The following is a 25,637-nucleotide window of genomic DNA, read 5'->3' as shown; positions in this document are numbered from 1 at the left end:
GACAAGTCTGCAAAGAAATTCAGGTGGGTAGAAAACGACGTAAGTGATGGAGCCAGGCCCTTTCGGCCTCCCCCTAGGTAGTGAAGAGCCATCCAGGGTCTGCGGAGTACTGGAATAACACGTATAGTCAGATAACCACTCATGATGGGCTCCAGGAAGTGTCAGAATCAAAGGAGTTTGGGACCAGGGAGCGCAAGCCAGTAAAGTTTGGCCCTCTTGTAGGTTGATACATTGATATGATGGCATAACATTGGAAACAAGGAAAATCCTTTGTTCACTGTATTTAATTTTTAGCTCAGCAAATGCAGTGTTTTTACAACAAATAATAGTCTGATGATGTTATAGTTATCTAGCAATCTAGACTTTCATGATGAATATGGAAAATTACTACATGACAGTGTGTCTCCCTTTTATAGAGTTATAACATTACACACAGTACAGTATACAAATTTAACTGTGCAATTCAGTGAGTACACTCTTATATTTTCATTATGTGTATGTATGTGTACACGCCTGTAATCATCCTCCCAAGTCAAGATGCAGAACTTTTTCAGCAAGCTCATGCCTGCTGCTAGATAGCCATGGTAACCTTGGTGCTGACCTTTGTCCCTAGAGATTTGTTTTGCCTGTTTGGGTAAGTGTGTACTCCTATAGGTCTGGCTTCTTTCACTCAGCATTCTGTCTGTGAGATTCATCCATATGGTGTGTGGCAATGGTTTGGTTTATTGGTTGATTTGTGTTTTCATTGTTGTGTATATTTTATTGTATGAATATCCATACTGTTTGTTTCCTCTGCTGTGGGTGGACATATGGATTGTTTCCAGTTTGTAAATATTGTGAATTACTTTTTTAAAAGTTTACTTATTTATTTTGAGAGCGACCACGAGAGCAGGGGAGGGGCAGACAGAGAGGGAGAGAAGAGAATCCAAGCAGGCTCCACACTGTCAGCACAGAGCCCATTGTGGGACTCGAACTCACCAACCATAGTATCATGACGTGGGCCTAAACCGAGAGCCAGATGCTGAACTGACTGAGCCACCCAGGTGGCCCGTGAATTCCACTTATAAGAACATTCTTTTATGAGGCTTTTGGTAGAGAGAGGCACTCATTTCTCTGGGGTGTATACCCAGGAGTGGAATTACTGGTTCTGGGTATCTGTATGTTCAGCTTTTGCAGATGCTGCTAACAGTTTTCCAAAGTGGTTATACCGATTTCCACTCCCACCAGAGTGAGGGTTCCCATTGTCACACATCCTTACCAGAGATTTTCATAGGCAATTTTTAAAAATTTTTGTATTTGAGAGAGAGAGGGAGGGAGAGAGGCAGAGAGAGAGGGAGGGAAAGAATCCCAAGCTTGACACGGGCCTCCATTTCAAGACCCTATGATCGGGACTTGAGCCAAAATCAAGAGTCCTACACTTAAATGACTGAGCCACCCAGGTGCCCGGAGATGTATAGATACTAAAACCATTAAAGTAAAATTCAGGGTTATGATAGAATCTAGCAAATGCCTACTTGTATACATATTTTACGTTAGAAAAATCCTCTTCTTGTTTTTGTCACATCAATTCAGTGAGATTTTAAGGGTAGGAACACTAATTCTTTCACAATCAAGTGCATTATTATTAGTTGGATGCACACAATGGCTGCTGATAATTTGAATTTCTTACTTTGTTCTGTTTAACTGGTATTGACATTTTCATTCTTCAAGTGTGTGTATATCCTCATCATATGAAACACAAAAACCTTAATTAACTACTGATTGCATCCCTGAACGTTTTAGGTTTAATGTGTTTCCTGCTGGACTGTGAGCAGTTCAGTCTGGTTCCTGTTCAAAGCTGAGATGTCCTGTGACCTTTGAACTCCCTGGAGGAGGCTGAGCCAGCTGCTCCGAAGGGAGTTGTCTGGCTGGCTGGTTAACACTACTTCCTGTTCCTGCCCTCTAGCCGGCCTTTAGTGCCACCTGCAGGCTTTGAGCGAACCTACGTTGGTGGTTTGATAGCAGGCAACAGTGCCACTCAAAGCTGAGGGCATAGGCCACCTGGGGGACTGAGCCCCACCCCCAGAGTTTTTGATTCAGTGGCTCTCCGAAGGGGCCTGAGAGTGTGCATTTCAAACAGGCTCCCAGGTGATGCTGATGTTGTCGGTCTGCAACACCGCTTCAAACCCCTGCACTGAGGAGGTAGGAATGGCCAGCCCCAGGTTTAGCTTTCTTTTCATGGGCCAGAATTTATATTATCAGGGATGCACTCATAAGCCCGGGGTATGAGGCCCATCTTCACAGATGTATATCTGTGTTGTTGTTTTTTATTTTTTTTCCTAGGAGATAAGAAATCAGCCCTGGTAAGCTATGCATTTGAGACAAGGAGACTATATCCTCCTTGGTGTGAGCACCAGAGCTACAGTGAAGTTGGGCCCATAATAAAGAAAGCAAAGATTATATAAGATTTTTCAAAAATATTTGGTGGAAGCCGTTTGTACTCTGTTTCAGAAAATTTCTGGGATCTGCAGAGCTCACTCCACTCCTGGAACATAAGCCCATTAACCAACAGACGAATAGAACTTTTGAGATTTGCCCATGAGACAAATGCAAAGCCACTGGTCCTTGGGATGACACTTTTCTCTTGCCATTTAGTTCATGTTGTTTATCAAGTTTATCAATAACATTGTGTTATGTGTTGAAGGATATAATGAAAAGGACTATTTAGGCCTCTTGTTTTTAATTCCTCTGGAGAAGTCAAATATCCCAGAGAAACAAACGCTGGAACTTGGAAAGGATACTTGTGAGGTCATCAGACTTAGGGCCTTGACTTTCATAGGCTGGTGGGGACAGAACTGCCTCCCATGTAAGCAAGGTAAGCATTCCTTGTAGTTTGGAATGGTCTTCAGCGTTTTTCCAAAATGGCCTGTGGGTACTGGCCGATTCACAGTTTTAGCTACAGTAAGAGACCTTTAACATCTCTATTTTTTAGAATTTGGTATAAGCTTCTCTCTCTCTTTGCTGCCCTAAAAGTAAATGTTTATGTCATATCCTCAGTATTTGTCTCTGGTCCAAGTTTTGTACACTTGTCAGCTCTACTAAGTTGAGATAGACCCTAATGTGAAAGGTGGGCTGGGAACCGATTCACCGAGTATAGAAGACTGTGTGGATTCTGGTGTGGCTGCACCCTGTGGCTGGACCATCTCCAAGGAGATGTCAAAACATTGGAAAACCCTAATGCTGTGTGAGGGAAGAAAGGAAGGACAGAAATGATTTCAGGACCACTAACTTTGTTTGGGTTAGCTTAGTCTGAAAGCATCCCTCGATCAGCCCCCTGATTATAAAGTCCCCAGATGGAGGTAGATTCCACATCACATCTTCAGCTGTAGACAAGTTATGCAATAAAGCTGTTCACCTTTATCTCCAGAAAACACATGTTCAAAAGCATGTTAAGAAGAGTTGTATTTTGTTGTTTATTTCCCCACAGCAGGAATAGTGCCATCCTTTTGCATGGTAGAGGATGGGTTGCTTTTGGGGAGATAAGAATCCCAGGCCAGACTGCTGGCCTACCTTAGACATTCCAGATACATTAATGAGCCTTTTATGAGAAGAAGCATGATGATCATAAACAGGACTGTCTGCTTTGTGTCTCCAAATAGATTATAGAAATGGATCAGAGACCATTGTGAGAATGCTGGCTTTAGTACCATGTTCTAATTAAAGGATTAGAAAAAGAAATCAAATTTAAAAGGCAAAAGTTTTCATAATTAATGATAGAGACAATTTATATTAATGTTATTTCTGATTAGAGTCTTGTAGCTTTTTACTAAGCCCAGAAGAAACACCTCTTATTTGGGGTAAAAAAAAGTAACAGTTTAAAGTATTGGTAAAGGAAGAATTGCTATAGACCTAAATGACTTTTCAGTGACCCTAAAAAAATAAATAAATAAATGAAACATTTTTCCTCCTTTACCTAAAGGCACATGGTTAGTCTTAGAAGAAAACTGTAAGCAGACTTTTTTGTTCTTTGTCAACACTGTATACATGTATGTATGTTTGTGTTTGGAGACATAGCTTGTGGGCTGAAAGCTTCCTTACTTTCAGAAGAGCTTATTCACAGGGGAGGAGGCTGTACTTAACTTGGCAGGAATTGGGGAACAATTCAAGGGCTGGTTTTAGACAATCTCTGAGTAATGAAGCTCCATTTCTTGGGAGATTTGTCTCTTACTGAATAGTCTTCTGCAGGTTGTTAGTAGTGTGGGAGTCCCCGGGTTCTCCAGCATGGAGCACGTTTTATATCGTCCACACCAATCCTGAGGCTGGTTTTGGCTTTATAGATTTTTTTTTTTTTTTTTTTGGTGGGAATTCTAATAAACTCTTCTCAGATGCCACTGCATCTGCTCTTTATGAGTATGTTCTGAAGTGGATGGACTTAATCAGTTGTCAGTTTTGCAGTCAAGCTGAGCCTGATGTTGTCCTGCTAGTAACTGGTCCAAAAGTTTTGGGATATTTATAAGAACTTATAAGTCTCACATATATATCCTCCAGGGCAGAAAACAATTTTCATAAAAGGAAAGTAAGAAATGTTAATAATTTTTTTTATTTGAGTATGTTTGTCGCATAATGTTACATTAGTTTTAGGTGTGCAACATGGGTATTCAACAACTCTATGCGTTGTGTATGCTGTACTCACAAGTGTAGCCACCAGCCGACACCACGCAATATTATTGTAATACCATTGGCTATACCCCCCATACCATACCTTTTATTCCCATGATTCATTCATTCCATAACTGAAAGCCTGTATCTCCCACAATCCCCTTCACCCATTTTGCCCATCCCCCACCTACTCCCCTCTGGCAACTCACAGTTTGTTCTCTGTATAATAGGTCTTTTTTGCTTTTTGTTCGTTTTGTTTTGTTTTTTTATATTCCACATATGAGATCATATGGTGTCTTTCTTTGACTTATTTCACGTAGCATAATACCCTCTAGGTCCATCCATGTTGTTGCAAATAGCAAGATTTCATCCTTTAAATGGCCAAGTAATATTCCATTATAAAATGTATGTATACACAGACATATAATATATAAGTATATTATCACATGTTCTTTATCCCTTCATCTGTTGATGGACACTTGAGTTGATTCCATATCTTGGCTGCTGTAAATACTGCTATAATAAATATAGGGATGGCCATAGCAACCTTTTTCTAGATATGTTTCCAAGACAAGGGAAACAAAAGCATGTCAATATAAAAAACTTAAAAAAATTTTTTTACTACATCAAAATAAAAAGCTTCTGCACAGTGAAGGAAACCATCAACAGAATGAAAAGGCAACCTACTGAATGGAAAAATATATTTGCAAATAATATATTCAATAGGGGGTTAATATCCAAAATATATAAAGAACTTATATGAAATGGCATCAAGAAAACAAGTAATTTGATTTAAAAAATGGGCAGAAGACCCAAACAGGCATTTTCCCAAAGGAGACATCCATATGGCCAACAGACACATGAAAAGATGCTCACCATCACTCATCATCGGGGAAATGCAAATCAAAGCCACAGTGAGATGTCACCTCACAACTGTCAGAATGACTAAAATCAAAAAGACCAGAGAAGGTCTAAGTATTGGTGAGGATGTACAGAAAAAGGAACCCTCGTGCACTGTTAGTGGGACTGTAGACTGGTGCGGCCACTGTGGAAAACGGTATGGGGGTTCCTCAAAAAATTAGAAGTAGAATTACCATATGAGGGGCACCTGGGTGGCTCAGTTGGTTAAGGATCCAACTTTGGCTCAGGTCATGATCTCACAGTTCCTGAGTTGGAGCCCCATATCGTGCTCTGTGCTGACAGCTCAGAGCCTGGAGCCAGCTTTGGATTCTGGTTCTCCCTCTCTCTCTTCCCCTCCCTCATTGCACTCTGTATCTCTCAAAAAATAAATGAACATTAAAAAATTTAAAAAAAGAAATACCATATGATCTAGTACTTCTACTACTATGTAATTACGTAAAGAAAACATAATTTTTTTAATATTTTTATTTATTTCTAGGAGAGAGAGAGAGAGAGACAGCGTGAGCAGGGGAGGGTCAGAGAGAGAGGGAGATACAGACTCTGAAATAGGCTCCAGGCTCTGAGCTGGCAGTCAGCACAGAGCCCGACGCGGGGCTCGAACCCACGAACCGCGAGATCATGACCTGAGCGAAAGTCGGACGCTCAACCGACTAAGCCACCCAGGCGCCCCAAGAAAACATAATTTTTATTTGAATAGCAGAAAAGGGGCTGCGTGGGTTTTCCCCATATCCTCTAAGCTTTTGCCATGATGTTAAGAAACAAACAACTCATCAATATTTTCTAAAGCGTTGTAATAAAACATACCTAAAACTATATTTATGCTATTTATTGGCTCTATGTCCTTGGACAAATTGCATCCTCTTTGTAAAGCCTCAGTTTCCTCTATCTTTTAGGAAATAGGGGAGAACAGTCCCTATTTCCTAAGTTCCCCTTTGTACCCCAAGATCTTAGCCCCATGCCTGGGACAGAGTAGTCATTCAGTAAAGATTCACTGAAGAATGAACGTCCCACATGCGATTTTTTCCTGCAGGCTTCGTTACACTGCCCTTTGTCCTCCTTTCCTACTTCTATCCAAATTCTACCCCTTTCTTCGAGGCTCAGTTCAAACTTAGTTTCCACAAAGCTAAGCCATTTGTATAGATCACAAAATGAATTCCAGTATTCTTAAATTTTTCTCAGTTTTCTATTTCTGTCTTTATTTCACTGTGCACTCATACTACTCGCTAAAATACTGAGGGATATTGGGGTTATACAACGTCTCTATGAATGCCCTTGACTTTGGGTCTGCTGGGACTCTCCTGGCTGCTCTTCTTCACGTTCTCTGCCTGGCGAATGCCTGCCTGTCTTTTAACCTCAGCTCATGGCTCCTCCAGGCAACCTTCCCTCTGAGCCTCTCCCCTGTTAGTGTGCAAGCTGGTGGTACCTTCTTGACCACCTACACATCCTGTCGTGATTATTCCGTTCACTATCATTTTTATATAAAGATGTATTAAACCCCCAGTACAGGCCAGCAGCTGGAAGGAATCCGCATGTGTTCTTCCTGCACTACCGGCATCAGCTCCTCCGTGCTGCGCACCTTGGCCTGGAGCTTCCGAGCCCACGCCTGCCCAGTGCCTCTGGAAGCAGAGCGCGCCACTTAGGACTTCCAGCATTTTTGTCCAGAGGTCCTTTATACGTGCTTTTTAAATATCTGTAAAAGGTAACTTGCCTTTCTAGGTATGCCTATCGCTAAAGTGGAATGGGCTGCCCGCTGGAATAGTCAGATCTGCACGTTCTGTTTATCATCTGCCTCTGAAACGCACAGGCTCCAAGCTGGCCAGCGTCTCTAGCGGGAGCTAATTTCTCTGCAAGAGCCTGAGACATGCAGTGAGGTCCTGCCCTGTCTGTTGCTCAATTTTGACCCGTTAAATCTTCATTTAGACATTTTTCTCCCAGTGTTTTTTTTTTTATTAGTAACTTTTTAAAATTAGAATAGTAATACAGACCAGTATAGAAACTTTAGCGATGCGGAAAAATATAAAGAAGAAAATAATTTATCTATCATCTTGCCACTGAGAAATAACAGTTTTAGAAATATTTCTTTCCAGTCTTTTTATATTGTATGTATCCTAGTGTGAACTCAGTGTCCTTCATATTTTTTCCTCATTTTTCTATTTTTACCTTTATTTCACTATTTATTCTTTCTACTCATACTATGCATTTATTTTTAAAAAATTTTTGTTTAATGTTTGTTTATTTTTGAGAGAGAGAGTGACAGAGCATGAGCAGTGGAGGGGCAGAGAGACAGAGGGAGACACAGAATCAGAAGCAGGCTGTCAGCACAGAGCCTGACACTAGGCTTGAACTCACAAACTGCAAGATCATGACCTGAGCTGAAGTCAGACGCTTAACCAACTGAGCCACCCAGGCGCCCCTGAATTTATTTCTATTGTAACAGATATACCAAATAAGTTTTGCCTCGGGGTGCCTGGGTGGCTCATTTAAGCATCCAACTCTTGATTTTGGCTCAGGTCATGATCTCATAGTTTGTCCCTCTATCAGGCTCTGTGCTATCAATATGGAGCTTGCTTGGGATTCTCTCCCTCCCTCTCTCTGCCCCTCCCCTGCTCATTCTCTCTCCCTCTCTGTCTCAAAAACAATTAAAAAAAAAAAAAAGTATTGCTCCACAGCATAGACTGCATATTTTGAATGGATTATCTTGGAGAATGGGTAAAGACTGAAAATACAGGATGCAAGAGAGGTAAATTCACAGAACCATAATGGCCACAATGGAAAGTGGGGATTCTTTGCAAGCCACTTGAGTTTGAATTTTTTAGGACAACCATGGCCTCCTGCAAACATTCCTTGGTGTGCTTACCATAAGTAGGATGCCAGTTTGAGTAGACCGTGAGCCTGCCTTAGTATGGAAACTACTATGCGTTTAATGTTGAGGCAATTCATCCTGATTGTGTTAGAAAACCTGGCTTGCACTTTAGGGCTTCCCTAGCCGGTTCATAGATTCCTCAGAAAGGCCGGCTGTGTGTTGGGGGAAGAGGCCGTGTGGAGTGTGTACAAATGTTGCAACTAGGGAGTTGCAGCACTGAGTGGCCCGGGGCTTCTGTCTCCCTCAGAGTTTACTTCCTCTTCTCAAACCAGCTTCCTCCACTTAGTAGAAACCAGGCTCTGCACCCCACTCACACCTCAGATCCCCCGGGGTCTGCTGGGAGAATCTGCCTCTTTTCTCTTATTCTCTTACTGCCTTTAGACTTGGCCCACTGTGATCACCTGCAACCCCGGCCTCACCCCCTGTTAGCCAGAACATTGGAGGGACAGCCTTTACCTCAGCACCAGAGGTGGGAGATGGGGAGGACAGAGGGGTTTTGGATGGTAGGGAGCACTTTTCCAGAAGAAGGAAAGGTGAGGCTAGGCAGTGCTGCCCTCACTCCCCAGTATGCCTGAGCTCTGGCCAGAAGCCTGGGCCACCTGGGGGGGTGGGGGGGGGTGTCTCAGCTGAGCAGTCCCAGTTTCCCAGTTATTGGCCGTCTCTTTGGCTGGATGGCAGATAGGTGGGGCAGAGGTTTGTCGTATGAGGAAGTAGATTTGGGCTGTAACTTAGGCTGTCTTTCATTGACCCAAGGTTTATGTAATTTTTAGGAAGCCCATATTCTAAGGCCTGTATCTTCTCGCTCTTATACCTTTGCAGTACACTTTGATGTATGCTAATGTATTTGACATTCACAGTGACCTTGGGAGGTAGTTAAGGCAAACTTTATTTTCACCATTTTACAAGACTTGGAGAAGTCAGATAATCTGTCCCAACACTCAACAGGAATTAAATGGCAGACTCTACAGGCTCTCCCCAGGTGTCCAGGGCCCCTGCTATATGCCAAAGGCCACTCTGCTGGCTGAATGGTGATATCTCACCAGGGTGGGAGAGGTTGGAGTGTCAGGAAGGGCTGGGGTTTCCTCTGTTGTCAGTTTGATGACCAGGGACCAGGCACACCTCCTGTCCTGATGCCAGCCCTGGTTATTATTAGACGTCCCAGTCAAGTCTGTCTGTTCTGTCTCTCCAGAATATTCCTGCTTCCCAGATATTTCAAGAGCTTAGTTCCATCTCTACGTGTCATTGGTCTTTGTGACTCTGAATTGTCTGAAAACCTGAAGTTTGTCATCAGTTTCTTCTTCAGCCAGTCCTAGAAACATGGCTATTGATAGAGGCAGCCCTGAGAAACTGGAAAGTTTATCTTCTGTGGCCTTGGTGAAGGCCAGCTTTTGTTTTTTATTTTTTCTTCAAAGCTTCAAAGTTAAAAAGATATTCTTGGAGGAACCCATTACTTGAAAATTAGTTTTTTGGTGTGTTCCTCTGCCTAGCTTCTCCTCCTGTAGTGAGGAGACAGAGAGCTTCAAAGCCAGGAAAATGACCCAGATCTCTTTGATGGCAGTGGGTACCATCTTGGGAAGGGAAGACGTATAGTTATTGCTGAAATTAGCATTCCTGGAAGTGCCAAGTAACTTAAAAATTATGCCGATTTGTCTTGCATGCCTTGCAAGTATCCTAGCCACATGTTCCCAAGGAGCTGTCCCTGGCGATCAAACCAAAGAGAACCAAGGGGGTCGAATATGCTCCAGTGGCTGATGACTGGAGAAAATGAACTGGAGCCTATTTAGGACGAGGTATTACATGAGAATGAGAGTGATGCTCTTATCCCCCCTCCCCCCCCCCACATTAGATCTTAAGAAAACTGAATAGCCTTGATATAGTATCTAAAAATAAAGTAAATGGTGCTTTGATGTCTGTTCTTTCTTCTCCGTGTAACAGTGGGTGTGTGTTTCTCAGAGCTTATCTGCTGTGTGCCAAAATCAGACAGGGTCATGACAAATGTCTGTTGCTTCCAAGTCATAAGAACGCTTGGCAAAAAGGTGGCTCTTTCTCCTGTCTCCTGTCTTTGAACTTTAAATGATATGAAGAAACTTGTCTTAACCAAGAGAGGGATAAGAAAGAGCTGCCAAGTTTAAAAACTGGTTGATAAGTAACTTCATATCAATTGTACAACCCATACCGTGTAGTCTGAAGATGAAAAATAATGTTCCATTTTGGCTTCTACAAGACTTTCTGACTAACTTTTCAACATTACATCATGGTTAAGTTGCATGCTGTGTATACGCAAGTTTTCTGTGAAAACGTGGGGGTGTAATGTAACTATGTCTAGGATATTATATTCTCTAAGGGGAAGAGCAGTTTCCTTTTCTTGACTTTGGTCAAACTTGACTTTATCTGTTTTTAATCACTTGATGTTTCTTGTTTCTCACAACAGATTTCTCTCATCCTTTGTTTATGTATTATTTGATCCAGCCTTTTTTGTCTATCTCACTTTCCCTAGTGCCTTCTCCTCTCTTTTCCTTCTGCTGCACCCCTGGAAGTGTGGGATGCTGGCTGGATTGGAGTGAGGGCAGCTGATGAGATGACCCTCTGGTCCTCAAGGCCGAACAGGACACAAGAGAAGACAAATGGGTCTGCGACGTCGTTGTTGTAAGAGAACAGCCCTACAAGATAGTTATTGTGCCTCAGAGCTGCAGTTTGTGTTTTCTCGGTTAATACAAATGGGATTTGAGATTAAGAGTTTCTCTAAAGTGTCATAGTTTAAACTGTTAGTTGCCTGAGTTTAAACCTTGGCTCTATCTACAGCTAAATAGCTCTGTGACCTTGAACAGGTTTCTTAACTTTGGGCAAGTTGTTCACCCAAAAGAGTGGGAATCAAAATAGCACCTACCTCATAGAAATATTATAAGGACAACATTGTGTAACTTACATCAAGGACGTTGCCTGGTGTGTAGTAAATGCCCAATACATATTATCTATTATTTGCTGTTTTACATTCATTGGACACAGTTGTCTCTTTATCACTGGTATGTTTTGTTTAAAATTCAAATGTCAGGAAAGTAGCAATCAGCCTTTCCTTTTTGTTGAGGTATTTAGATCAGGATGGTAAACAGATGGAAGATTTGCTGTTAGAGTTAATGGTAACCAGTGGGACATAAAATTGGATCTTTATAGAAAACACAAGGACCATAAGAGAACTGCTGTGGAATTGGTTAGACATAAGAAGCTAGCAGGGCTTGAGACAACAGGGAAGTTTAAGATATTACTGAGTCCAAAATGGCCCAAAAGACCAGGTACCTGCTTCTGATTTGTCTGAATTTTTTATTTTTCTGAAAACACTCTTCTCCAGCATGGCATAAGTCATCTCTTATGTAAGAGAAAACAGTCGAAGAAGAAGAAGGAGGAGGAGGAGGAGGGGGAGGGGAGGGGGAGGAGGAGAAGAAGAAGAAGAAGAAGAATGTAAAGCTTGCTCTTTAAAAAATGTAATTTGAATATTATTTTATTCAGCATAGCTTTAGAAGGTGTTTCATATGAGTCAGTTTTCTAGACAAATGAAGTTCAACTTGTTAAGTATCAAAACTTGTATCACTTAAGTATCACTTAAGTATCACTACTTCTTACTGAGCTTTTTCTAAAGTCAAACAACACATTCATATAATATTTACTGAGCAGAGCCCATGTTCTAAAAGCTGCTGGATACTTTACGATATATTGCACTATCTTAATTTTTGCACATAAAATGAATATTGTGTTTTGGCTTAAAAATTTTTTTAACATTTATTTATTATTGAGAGACAGAAAGAGACACAGCGTGAGCATGGGAAGGGCAGAGAGAGGAGGAGGCACAGAATCTGAAGGAGACTCTAGGCTCTGAGCCGTCAGCACAGAGCCCGACACAGGGCTCAAACTCACAGACAGTGATATCATGACCTGAGCCGAAGTCGGATGCTTAACCGACTGAGCCACCCAGGTGCCCCCTGTGTTTTGGCTTTTAAAAAAGGATATCCTGGTCCTAATTGAGTCTCTTCTTAAAGAGCTAATTGTCAGGCCCTTAGGTAATTCTGTGTTTAGAATTTTTGACTTTTATATTTTGATCTTATTATTCCCTACATATTCTTAATGTTTCCATGTCATCGAGAGAAAGGGAAGTGATTTTTAATTGTTTATTACATGTTCTAGGCACTTTGACATATATTTAAGCTTAAAACAAACGTATAAAATTATTATTATGCCCATTTTGTAAATGGAACAACCAAGGCACACAGAGGCTGAGTATTGTGCCCAAGTTCATACTGCTGAGCAAGAAGAGGAACTGAGAGTGCGTTATGGGGACCTCTCTGTCTCTGGATCTTGTGCTCTTTCTATGCTGACGTTATCAAAGAAACAGACCTTAGTTACAACTAGGTTGATAGAGGAGAACCCTTCTCCACACTCCCATTCTCATACTCTTCTTATTCTTTCCTTATTCTAAAAGCAGATTTTTTTCCTTCCTTAATTAATTTAGCTACGCTTCAGCTGTACTAGATGCAGGTAAAAGTTAGAAAGAAGATGGAGCTTTTAAGCTTGTGGGTAAGGAAATAGTCCATAGGATGACCCAGAATTTTCCAAATTTAAGTGAAAATAAAAAAACTCTAACTTTTATAGAACCTTTAATTTATGGAGCTTTTAATTTATAGTCATAAGTAATTTTGTGTGCCTAAGGCCAGGTATCGACTAAAGAATTTATCAGAAGTCTTAGAGCAATATGAATTCTTTACTCATGCTAAGCCTTCAAAACCCAGTGGGGGTAAATCCACCCTCCATAAAAGCAATGAAAACATTGGCAAAGATGGCCAAAATCAACTTTTTCAAAACTCTTTGAAATTAACCAAAGTCTTCCAACAATCTGAGAAGTGTTTGTTCAAGAAAAACTGCTGAATCTCATTAAGCAGGGTTTGTGGCATTGTAACTCAAACTGCTCACATCTCCCTCTCTTCAGGTCTACAGGAACCTTGAAAACCAACAGTCTTGCAAACATGGTCCTTGTAAAACCCAGCAGCATTGCAGCCCCTGGATGGGACAGGCCTTGTCGGAGCTTCTCAAAATGTTCTGTCCCCAGAGCATTGATCCTGTTTGACCTGTCTTGCAGTTCCCTGGAAAAGCTTGATTGGAGCTCAGAACTTGCCTTGCAGGAAATACCCTGTCCCCGGGGCCTTTGTCAAAAAATAATCAGTGGCAATTGTTTAACGTATCAGCTGAAGGGGGCAATAGCAACTGGGCAAATAAGAACCTGGCGAAAAACTTAAGAGGAAGGAGGAAAAGATATCCATAAGGGAATTTGAAACTCTCTGACATTGTCCTAGGAAATTAAAAGGCCAAGTACATATTCAGGATTGTGTGCATGCCCAGGAAAGACCTGAGAGGGCCCTAATCTTTCACCTTTAGGCAAACAGTAAATAAAAGGTAAGGCAGGAGTTTAAATTGGTTAAATGTTGAAGGCATGTCCCAGAACACATGCAGAACTCCTCAGCAAATGTTAGGAGGCTTATTTGTTCACAATATTTATGGAAATCTCTGACTAATCATTAGCTAACCACTAAACTAAGATATCGGTGGTTACAGGGGAAGCAGACTGTAGGATTAGTCCAGGAAGGTCACTAAACAAACAGCAACAGCTACAATGATGACAAAAAGCAGCAATAACAATAAATCTCAGGGAGTTGGAGCAGGGGATTCTGATTTCCAGAATTGTCACAGTAATTATTATGTTATCTAAAATGTCTAAAAAAATAAGTAAGATGTCTAGTTTTCTTTTTTTTTTTAAGGGTGTGCGACACCTGAAGAACCAGGAAAGTAGGTTTATACACGGGAGAAAAAATAGTAGTCAATAGAAACTCCCTGAGGAGACCCAGTTGTTGGACTTATTCTGTGAAGATTTTAATTGGCTATTATAAATACATTCAAAGAACTAAAACAAACTATGTCTAAAAAATTAAAGGAAAGTATGATAATGAAGTCTCACAAAATAGAGTGTATCGATAAAGAGAGATAGAAATTGTAAAAGAATATATAAATTCTGGAGTTGAAAAATAAAATAACTGAAGTGAAAAATTCACTAGCAGCTTCAATAGCAGATTTGAGCTAGCAGAGAAAAGAATCAGCAAAACTTGGAGAAATGTCAATTAAGATTATCTAGCCTGAGGAACATAATGACAGAAAGATTAAGAAAACTGAACATAGTCTCAGAGACCTATAGCATACCACCAAGTATGGCTGACATATATATAGTGGGAGTCCCAGACAGAGAAGAGAGAAAGAGGCACAAAGAAGATTTGGAGAATGGTCAGACCCAATTTGATGAAAAACATTACACAGCCAAGAATCTCAACAAACTCCAAGTAGTTTGGCACAGCATAGTCAAACTGCTAAGAGAAAGTGATTTATCAAGTACAGAGATCCTCCGTAAGATGAACAGCTGACTTCTCATTAGAAATCAAAGAGCCCAGAACTTTAGTTGGATGACATAGTCAAGATGCTAAAAGAAAAAGATACTCAACCAAGAATTCGGTGTCTGGCAAAACTATCCTTCACTACCAAGGGAGAAACTAAGGGATTCTCAGATACAGAAGAACTGAGAGAATTCATCACTTGTAAACTTGACCCTCAAAAACCATGAAGGGAGTCCTTCAGGTTGAAAGGAAAGGAGACTAGATGGTACCTTGAATCCATGCAAAATGAAGAGCACTGGTAAAGATAAATATAGTCAACTACAAAAGCCGATACAAATGTACTTTTGCCTATAACTCTTTTCTTTCTGATTTAAAATATAACTTCGTAAGGTGAAAAATATAAAATGGTTGATGGGCTTATAATGTATGAAGATATTATTTGTGCATGTGTATGTATACACACGCATAGATATATGGCACATAATAATAACACGAAGGAAGGAGGAGGAAAAGGAATATATTACAGGAAAATTTCCAGATCCTATTGAAATTTTCAAGTTAATATTAATTTGAACTACATTATTATAAGTTAAGTTAGTAATTATAATTCTCAAGACAAAGACTGAGAAAATAACTCCCCCAAAAATATAGTGAAAGAAATGATAAAGGAATTAAAACAATGCTTTAGAAAATATCTATTAAACACAAAAGAAGGCAGTCATAGAGAAATACAGGATCAAAACATATAACATATGGAAAATGAAGTTAAATGGCAGATATAAATCCTGCCATATCTGTAACTACATTAAAGATATATGTATTAAACATTCCTATTAAATGGCAGAGATTGGCAAAATGAGGGGGGGACATAATCCAACTATATGTTACCTACAAGATACACAATTTAAAATAAAAGACACAAACAGGTTGAAAATAAACAGAGGGGAAAGATATACCATGCAAACAGTAACCAAAGGAGAGTTGGAATGGCTCTACTAATATCATATAAAATAGACTTTAAGACAGAAATTGTTGCTAGACACAAGAAAGGATATTTTACAATAATAATAATTTGGGTCATTAAGAAGATATAACAATTATAACATATATACACCCAACAACAGAGCCCCAAAATCAATGAACCAAAACCTGATCAAATTGAAGGTAGATATACACAATTGAATAATAATAGTGGGAGATCTAAATAACCCTTTTCCAATATGAGTAAAACCACAAGGAGGAAGATCATCAAGGGAATAGAAGACTTGACCAACACTATAAAACAACTAGACTTAAGAGATACCTATAAAGCACTCAATAATTGTGGAATATACATTCTCCTTAAGGGAACATGAAACATTCTCCAGAAAATACTATATCAGAGGCCATAAAACAAACCTCAGTAAACTTAAAAGGATTGATAGTATACAGAATATGCTCTCCAAAAACACTGAAGTGAAAATAGAAAGCAATAACAAAGAAATTTTGGAAATTCACAAACGTGGAAATTAAACAACACATTCTTAAAATAACCAATGGATCAAATGAATGAAATGAATTAAAATAATACACTGTATATCAAAAACATAAGAAATGTAGGTAGTGTTTAGAGCAAAATATGTAGTTGTATATTCCTGTATTTAAAAAGGAGAAAGATGTCAAGTAACCTAAACTTCCAGCTTAGGAAACTAGAAAAAGAAGAAACCAAACCCAAAGCAAATAGAAGGAAGGAAATGAAGATTAGAGCAGAAATAAAATAGAGAATCGAAAAACAACAGAGAGAAAAATCAATGAAACCAAAGTTGGTCCTTTTGAAGAGATCAACGAAATTGCCTAATCTTAGTTAGAATTACCAGAGAAAGAGAGAGAGAGGATTCAAATGACTAAAATCAAGAATAAAAGAGGGCCATCACAGCTGATCTTACAGAAATTAGAAAGGACCATGGGGAACTCTATGAACAACTGTATGCCCACAAAATCTATAACTTAGATGGAATGCACAAATCCCTAAAATGGCATAAATTACCAAAGCCAACTCGGGAAGAAATGGACAATCTGAATGGACCCATAGCAAGTAAATAAATTAAGTTAGTAAGTTAAAAGTTTCCCATGGGGGAAAAAAAAAGCCCAATCCTACATAGCTTCACTGGTAAATTCCACTAAACATTGAACATATTAATATGAATCCTTTACAAACTTTTCCAAAAAAAAAAAAAAGAGAAAAAGAGAGAACATTTCCCAACTCATTCTATGAAGCCAATATTGCTTTAATACCAAAACCAGACAAAGGCATTGGAAAAATACAGCTCAATATCCCTAGCAAACATAGATGCAAAAGTGCTCAACAACTAGCAAAACCAAATCCAGGAGTATGTAAAAAGGATTACAAACTATGACCAAGTGGGATTTGTCCTAGGAATGCAAGGTTAGTTCAACATACCAAAATCACTCAATATACCACTTTAATAAAATAAAAGCCTCAAACCACATAACCATCTCGATAGCTACAGAAAAAACATTTGAAAAAATATAGCACTGTTTCATGAAAAAAAATACCAACAGTTAAAAAATTAGGAACAGGGAACTTCCTTAATCTGATAGAATGCATCTAAAAAAAACAGGTAACATGTTAACACATTTCATATGAAATTTTTTTTATATGTTATGAAAAGAACTTAGGTTAAATAAAATAAAATGAATCATTTACACTTACTTTACCTATTTTTTATGTGGCTCCTAGCCAATTTTAAGTTTTATAAGTGGCTCACATTTGTGGAATGCATTTTATTTCTGTTCTGGACCCAGGGCCTCCAGGTGCTGGTAGATGTGGGCCCCACCCCCTGCCCTGTAGCACTGGATGACTGAGAGGTAGGGGTGGAGCGTGGGAATTGACGGAACAGGTGGAGAGGAAGTAAACGGGGGAGTTAAAGGAGTCTTTGTTTTGTTCACGGCTGTATCCTCTGTGCTTAGGATAGATAATACCTGAAAATTGGTAATAAAATAAAAAAGATTCAGTAAGAGGGTGGTGTTTATTACTAAATGGTTATTTATTCAGCACTTGATATTTGGTAGATCCTGCTGTGGGTACACAGAATCCAGCAGACGAGAATGCAGTTTTGTGAGGACATACGCGGCATCTGTTACTGGTCTGACCTTGAGCTGGGTATCCGAGATGCTATAGGGGAACAAGGGAACTAGAGGGTGGTAGTTGGCGTTTGACAGTTAGTTTGTTGTTGCCAGGTGTTTGGGTTTTTTTTTTTTTTTTAATTGTATGAGGCAAAATCTTTGCCTAGTAATTTTTTTTTCACATTTAGGGAAAATATACTTAATTTGAAGTCTGTACTTTATGTAAAATCACCTGATTTCCAAATATTGGCACCTAAATTCAAATTTTTTTAAATGTGCACATCAAACAAAACCCTTTTGTGGCTTGGGTTTGGCCCAGGAGGCAAGGGAAGATTTAGCTGGTGAAGTGAATGCAAATTTCTTTGACTTCTTAGCCATCAAAGCAAAGAACTTAACCATTGCCAGACACAGGAGGCCTTAGACCTCCTCATCTATGTTGCATCCTCTGTCTTAACGTCTCAAATTCCATGTATTCCTTCATCATCTTAGCAGCCTTTATATTTGGAGTCTACATTTGTAGGATTATTTGACTCAATATCTGTCTCTTCCATGGAAAGTCCAGAAGCTTCTCATGGGTAGAGCCTGGGTCGGCTTTGGTAATCAATAGTTAATAAATGAATGACAGAAGTAGGGCAGGGAGATTAATTTTAAAATCTATTGTGTTGTTAAAGAGGTAAAACGACCTGAGTATTATAGCCTCTCACTTGGAATTCTGTGTTGAAAGATTCAGTCCAACAGTAGGTTATTTTATTGGCACAACTGAGAAAAGATGACTTTTTTCCCCTACTAAACACACACGTCAGCATTATCTACACTAATACCTCTCAGAGTATATTTCAGAGTGCCCTAGCATTTGCAGCAGAACACATTAATGTCAGTATTTATTTGTACTCAGTAAATCCAAAGTTCTTACAGTTTGACATTTTAGGCCATACCTAATCCTCGGACTTAGTGCTCTTCCTGAGAAAAGTGGAAACACTGCTTCCCTTGTCTAGTTGTTAAAACTATATTTTTTGGACTTTCGGTGTTTTAAATTTTAATTCTTTTAAGCTCTGCAGGAATGGGAAGGCTGAAGGAGACCTGGCAAGAATCAGTAGAACCAGCACTTTCTATTGAAGAAAAGGAAACAAAAAATTAATAACGATTCACCAAGTTAAGGCTGAAAGATTTACTTAGTGCTGAAATAAAAGAAAGGGTGTCTTGCTGAAAGAAAGAGGTCGCTTTTTCTGGGTCTTGAGACATAATGGAGATAAGGAGGCTGGAAAAGTGAGAAACAGCAAGGGAAGGAGAGAAACCACAGCCTGTTTTCGTTTTGTAGAAAAGTTTTAACAGTGCTAAACTTTAGCCTTTACATGTTTATAAGTTGCAGAAAGGAAAGTCTTAAAAGATTCTTAAAATTAAATCGGTATGGTTCCATTTATATCACATTCTCAAAAGCACAAAACAATAGAGATGGAGAACAGATTAGTGGCTGCCAAGGGCTGAAGATGGGGCGGAGGGTTCTCTGCACAAAGTTCTTTCACTTTGCGCCTCCTGACGCTCTGTATTTGTGAGCGTAAACATTTAAGATTATTTCCTCTTGAGGCTTTTCTCATTATGAAATGACATGACCTGCTTTTAAAAAAATATTTTTTTAAATTCCGGTAGTGTTAACATACACACATTAGTTTCTGGGGTACAGTACAGTGATTCTACAATTCTGTACATTACTCAGTACTCATCATAGTACACATACTCTTAATTCCCTTCACTTATTTCACCCATTCCCGCCACCCCCCACCTCCCCTCTGGTAACCGTCAGTTATCCGTAGTTCAGAGTCTGTTTTTTTGTTTGTCTCTTTTTATCTTTTTTCATTTGTTTTTTTAAATTCTAAATATGAGTGAAATCATATGGAAAACAGTAGGGAGGTTCCTCAAAAAAGTTCAAAATAGAATTACCATATGATCCAGTAAGTCCACTACTGTAAATGTACTCAAAGAAATGAAAACACTGATTTGAAAGATATATGCACCTGTATGTTTACTGCAGCATTATTTACAATAGCCAAGATATGGCAGCAACCCTAGTGTCCATCAACTGATGACTGGATAAAGAGAAGATGATATGGGGCGCCTGAGTGGCTCAGTCGTTAAGCATCCGACTTCGGCTCAGGTCATGATCTTGTAGTTCGTGCGTTCAAGCCCTGCATCAGGCTCTGTGCTGATTGCCAGCTCAGAGCCTGGAGCCTACTTCAGATTCTGTGTCTCCCTCTCTCTCTGACCCTCCCCTGCTCATGCTGCCTCTCTCTCTCGCTCTCTCTCAGAAATAAATAAAGCATTAAAAATTTTTTTTAAAAAAAGAAGAGATGATATATATAATGGAATATTACTCAGCCATAAAAAAGAATGAAATCACCATTTTTGGTGGAGCCAGAGGGTATAAGGCTAAGTGAAATAAGTGAGTCAGTGAGACGACCTTCTTTATGCCTGGTAATATTCTGTGTCTGTTATTAGCAGAGCCATTTCATCTTTGTTTTAATTAGTGTTAGCATGATAAGGGTGACACATCTTCTTCCTTCATTTTAATCTACTATTATCTTTAAAGTGAGTCTCTTATAGGCACCATACAGTTTTACCTTACTTTTTTAGCCATTCTGAAAATTTCTGCCTTTGAATTGGGGTGCACAGACATTTACGTTGCATGTGATGATTAATAGGGTTGGGTTTGAGTCTGTCATCTGCCCTTTGTAACTTCTTTTACTCCCTTTCTGCTTTTTTAAGATTGAGATGGCATAAGAAACTCCCAACAGTATGCTTTCATTTCCCCCATCTTGGCCTTCATGCTATTATTGTTTTATATTTTATTTGTATGTATGTTATAAACCCCACACTAACTTATTATTTTTGTTTAGTCAGTGATCTAAAGAGATTTAAGTAATAAAAAATAATTCTTATTGATTTATGCCTGTAGTCACCATTAGCAGCACTCCTCATTTCTTTGTTTAGATTCATATTTTCATCTGGTATCATATCCCTTTTTCTAGTCTTAAGCATTCCTTGTAGTGTGGGTCTGTTGGTGATCTTGCTTTCAGCTCTTGACTGTCTGAAAAAGTCTATTTATCACCCTCATGTTTCAAGGGTATTTTCTCTAGGGTCATCATGTTTTCTTTCAGTATATTAAAGATGTTTCTGTTGTCTTCTGGCTTGCATTGTTCCAACAAGAAATTTGCTGTCATTTTTAGTTCTGTTCCTCTGTATATAAAAATGCCCTCTTTTCTTCTGTCTGCTTTTAAGAGTTGTCTCTTTATTACTGGCTTTGAACTGTTGATTATGATGTATAGCTTATTCTACTTTCTGTCCTTTGGGCTTATTGAACCTCATGGATGTGTGGGTTTATTGTTCTCATCAGATTTGAAAATATTTAGCCCTAATTTTCAAGTACTTTTTCTGTTCCCCACATCCTCTCTTTTAGAACTCCAGTGACATGTGGATGCTTGAAGCTGTCCCACAGTTCACTGGTACTCTATTTATTTTTCATTCTTTTTTCTCTGTGTTTTCATTTGACATAGTTTCTATTGCTTTGTCTTCAGTTCATTAATCTTTTCTTCTGCCATTAATCCCATCTAGTGTATTTTTCATTTTAATTTGGGTCTTTAAAAAAAAACTGTCTCTATTTAATTTTTTGTGCCTGAGGAATACTGTTCTTATGCCCTTGCCTGTTCATTCTAACATCTGTGTCTAATATCAGTACCCCTCTCTCAATAATTGATTTCTTTATTTTTCTCATTATAGGCCATATTTTTCTGCTTCTTTGAATGCCTAGTAATATTTGATTAGATGCCAGCCATTGTGAATTTCACCTTTTTGGTTGATGAATATTTTTGTATTCCTATAAATAATCTTGAACTTCATTCTGGAGCACAGTGGAGGTACTTAGAAACAGTTTGATCCTTTTAGGTCTTGCTTTTAAAATTAGTTTGCTGGGACCACAGCAGTATTTAGTCGAGGGCTATTTGTTCCCCGCTGTGGAGGCAAGACCCTTTTGAGTACTCTGAATTGTGAAGTTTTCCAGGCTGTCTGGAATTCAGAGCCCTGAGTGAGTGTGAGGTACTATTCCCTCTAATCCATGGGATTGGCTCCTCTCCTAGCCGTATGCATATGCATGCACTGACCAGTACTCCCTTGAATACTCAAGCAGTACCTTTGCACATCTTTGGGGTTTTCTTTCTTTGTAGCACTCTCCTTTCCCATATGCTGCCCTGTGATCTGTAGCCATGTTGTCTCTAGAACTCTCGGCGCCACGTCTTCAATTAAGGGAGTCTTCCAGGCTTCACCAGGGGCCTTCCATTCTGCGCTGTGGACCCGGAAACTCTCCCAAGGCAGTAAGCTGGGGCATTCATGGGGCGTAGCTCAGTTGTCTCCCGTGTCTCCGGGATCGCTGTCCTCCATGGTTCAGGGCCCAATGTCTTGACAGCAATTGTTTCATATATTTTGTCGTTGTCATTGTTGCTATTGTTATTGTTTTGGTTGTTTCAGGTGGGAGGATAAATTAGGTTCCTGTTACTCCATTTAGTTGCAAGTGGAAATCTCAAAATTAGGAGGTTTTTTCTTTATGTATTTAATGTTACTATTATCTTAAGAAGAAAGTAGTATTTTAACCATTGATGAGTAAGCTGATTTCTAATCACGCTTGCTGTATTTAAGTTTATGAAGATCCGAAAAGGGGTGAAGGGAGTGTGGGCCACAGAAAATAAAAACACACTGATGCCAGTCCTTGCCCCAAAGCTCTCCAACTTGCTCCTTGGTAGGTTGTTGCCCTGTGAACAGGACAACAGAAAAGAGTAGAACAGAAAGAGTAGAACAGAAAAGAGTAGAGCCTCTTTGTTCCTTTTGGGGAGAGATTCTCTAAATGAGTTCTATGAACATGCATTTAAAACATCTGGAAAAATGTTATAAATTGTCATGCTCTTTGTGTTTCGGTCAACAATTAAAACTTAGACAGTTAGACATTGTGGAGGAAATATAATGAGAGAACTTACTTTAATAGCTAGTAAAATGCATCTTAAAGCTACAATAATTGATATATTGAAGTAGTAATGCTAATATAGACACAGATTAGTAGACCAAAATAGAATTTCCATAGACAGACTTAAAAATGTATTTTAAACATTTAGCATAAAGGAATTGCTTCAGTAATGAGTTATTCAGAAGATAGTGTTGGTACAACTGGACAGTTTATTGAAAAAAAGTTGTATCTCCTCTCCGTATCATACACCCAGATATATTTCAGATAGATTAAAGATACAGTGTTAAGGTATTAGGAGAAAATATAGCTGATTCACATAGGGTTGAAGAAAAGGAGGTCTTTCTATGACACAGAAGGTCCAACCATCATGAAGTTAAAGATTTTACAAAGAAAAATCATATAAACAGAAGGAAGGAAAACCAAGTAAATAAGGTGAGCAACAAAGCAAATGTCTTTTAATTTTACAAACTCATCTTTTTTTTTTTCCAGAACATTTAAAAGATGCTTCAAAGAAGATGAAAAGTGGGCTTATGTTTGTCAAACTGATAAACCCGTGTTCAGGTAAGCCTTCCTCCTCTCTCCCCCAACAGCTTCCAAGAACTGTAACTTTAACGTTTCTTAAACATAGCTGCCCCAAAGTGTATATACTTATCACCTTGTACGTTTGTTCTTCTTTAATAGCTTTGAAAGGTAAGATGGCATTTACTGGGTGATCAAAACAAGCTTGACCTAAACATTTTTTTCTTGTTGTAACTTAAATCTGTAAACCATTCACCCATTAGAAATGCACACAGGATAAAAAAGTGGCGTGTTCGGTTTCTCTCTGAAAACAGACTAATTTTCTTTACCTTTCTGAAGCCAACTCTTCTTAGAGTAGTTATCCGGCATTAGCCTCCACTTATATTCATTTTATGTTGTAAAGTAAAATAAACAATCAGTGAAAAAAAAGTTTTTACTTGACATGCCAAGATTTTGAGTGGTTTTATTTTTAATGGTACTTTCCTTATTTTGTTCTGACCAAAAGGCAGTATATTCATTCCCAGTCAAGGGGTGAATTTTTTTACATTAAAAGCATTGTATATGGAGATACATATTTTATTGCAGCCAATTTTATTTTAACTTTATATTCTGTGCATTTTGTTTTCTAATTTTTAGGCAAAAATATTAAAGTATACCATAAGTACATTGTAATATTGATATTTGTCTTTATGTGGGATTGCTTTTTCACTAATTTACTTTACAAGGTTTATGTTATAAAGTTGTTATTAATTTTGTAAGGTTTTGCGTAGACACCTAATACTTCGCAAATTAGAGCATTGTCATGGTGGGTACAATATTGAATAGTGAAAGCAAGGGAAAGCCATGGGTAGTGCCTAGATATTATTGTTGATGGAAAGATATATAAATAGAAGCCACAAGTGAGGCAAAAATTCCTGGCTTCCTCCAGTTTTCTTTCTTCAAGATGAAATTGAATTTGAATTGAAAATGGAATCAGTCAGCTATGTTATCTGACACTCCTTACTGTATGTAAGACGAAGTTGAGGTGGGCAGTTTTTTTCAAGAGAAGTCTTAGGTAGCGGTAAAGGTTATAAAGAATCTAACGAAAATAAAGGTACAAAAAAAAAGAAAAGCCAAGCTTCTTATAAAATTTCCATTTTGTCTAAATTGTCTGTAAACAACAGAAGAACAAATGTTTTCATTTTCTACACTGGCTGTGGAAAAAATAAAGGCTAACATTTGCTGAGCCTTTACTCTGTACTGAGTACTGTTTTAGGAACTTCACATGTATTCTGTCTTTCTAATCCTTACAAAAACCCATGAGGTAGGTTCAGTGCTGCTTCTGTTTTACAGAAAGGGAAACAGAGGCACAGAAAGGTTTACATAACTTCCCCAAGGGCACACATCTAGCATGTGGTACCCTTGGATTCAAACTCAGGGTCCTTGACAGTGCTGTGATTAGAAAAAGGTTTCAGGAATCAAAGGCCCCTGCCTTTCTCACTTAGAGCTGGCCCTGGGGCTATGTGTAGGATCCGTCCCTTTCTTGGGTCCTCTGTGCGGAGCCACACACAGCACTGGTGACAAGGACCCACGTGTCATCTCAGTTCATCTGGTTGAACCGTTAGGTTTGGGTAGTTTAATCATGGGCTTCCCCTCGTGGTCTAATGGAGGCTTCAGTGAGAGGCTTTGTAGCAGTTAAGATGAATGATTTGTACTTTTTTATTTATTGGTTATAAGTTCAGTGAGGATTATAGAGCTGGAAAACAAGCATCTGTGTATAATAGCTGTAAGCTTTCCTTGGAGTCAGTTTGTATAGAATATATCTATGTATGTTTATGTTCATATTAGGAACATTCCTCAGAACTCTTAGACAGCCTTTTGAGTGAGTGTGTGTGTGTGTGTGTGTGTGTGTGTGTGTGTGTGAAAACTTACAAATAAAAAACAGATTTGTCTTAACAGGGGAAGGAACCATTTACTTGTTCAATATGTGTCTACGGCAGCTGTTTGAAATAAAAGTTTTCAAGGAAAAACACCATTCTTGGTTTATAAATCAGTCAGTTCAATCAGGTAAGTGACTAGTATATACATTTCCATTAACTAAACACATACTGTAACTTTTCCAACCCTCTACATGGGTTGGGCGGGGGGTACAGGCCTGTCT

At 38.9% G+C, this 25,637-nt stretch overlaps 1 protein-coding gene across 3 annotated transcripts in view; it reads left to right on the top strand.

The window, feature by feature from the left end:
- Positions 1–11,043: 11,043 nt before the first annotated feature.
- RNASEH2B (ribonuclease H2 subunit B) overlaps positions 11,044–25,637 on the top strand; it is a 46,254-nt gene continuing 31,660 nt past the window's right edge. For 2 of the 3 annotated variants that reach the window (XM_077752600.1, XM_077752598.1), the window contains exons 1-3: positions 11,044–11,068; positions 23,468–23,539; positions 25,436–25,543. In XM_077752600.1, coding sequence (XP_077608726.1) covers positions 23,494–23,539; positions 25,436–25,543 — 154 coding nt within the window. In that variant the 5' untranslated portion in view covers positions 11,044–11,068; positions 23,468–23,493. Of the gene's footprint in view, positions 11,069–23,467; positions 23,540–25,421; positions 25,544–25,637 lie in introns of those variants that run through there. The other variant, XM_077752599.1, reaches the window with a different exon arrangement.

Source organism: Crocuta crocuta, unplaced genomic scaffold (genome assembly GCF_008692635.1).
Source record: "Crocuta crocuta isolate KB4526 unplaced genomic scaffold, BGI_CrCroc_1.0 scaffold190, whole genome shotgun sequence".
Taxonomy (NCBI): Eukaryota; Metazoa; Chordata; class Mammalia; order Carnivora; family Hyaenidae; genus Crocuta; species Crocuta crocuta.
This window is presented reverse-complemented; position numbering and strand designations above follow the sequence as displayed.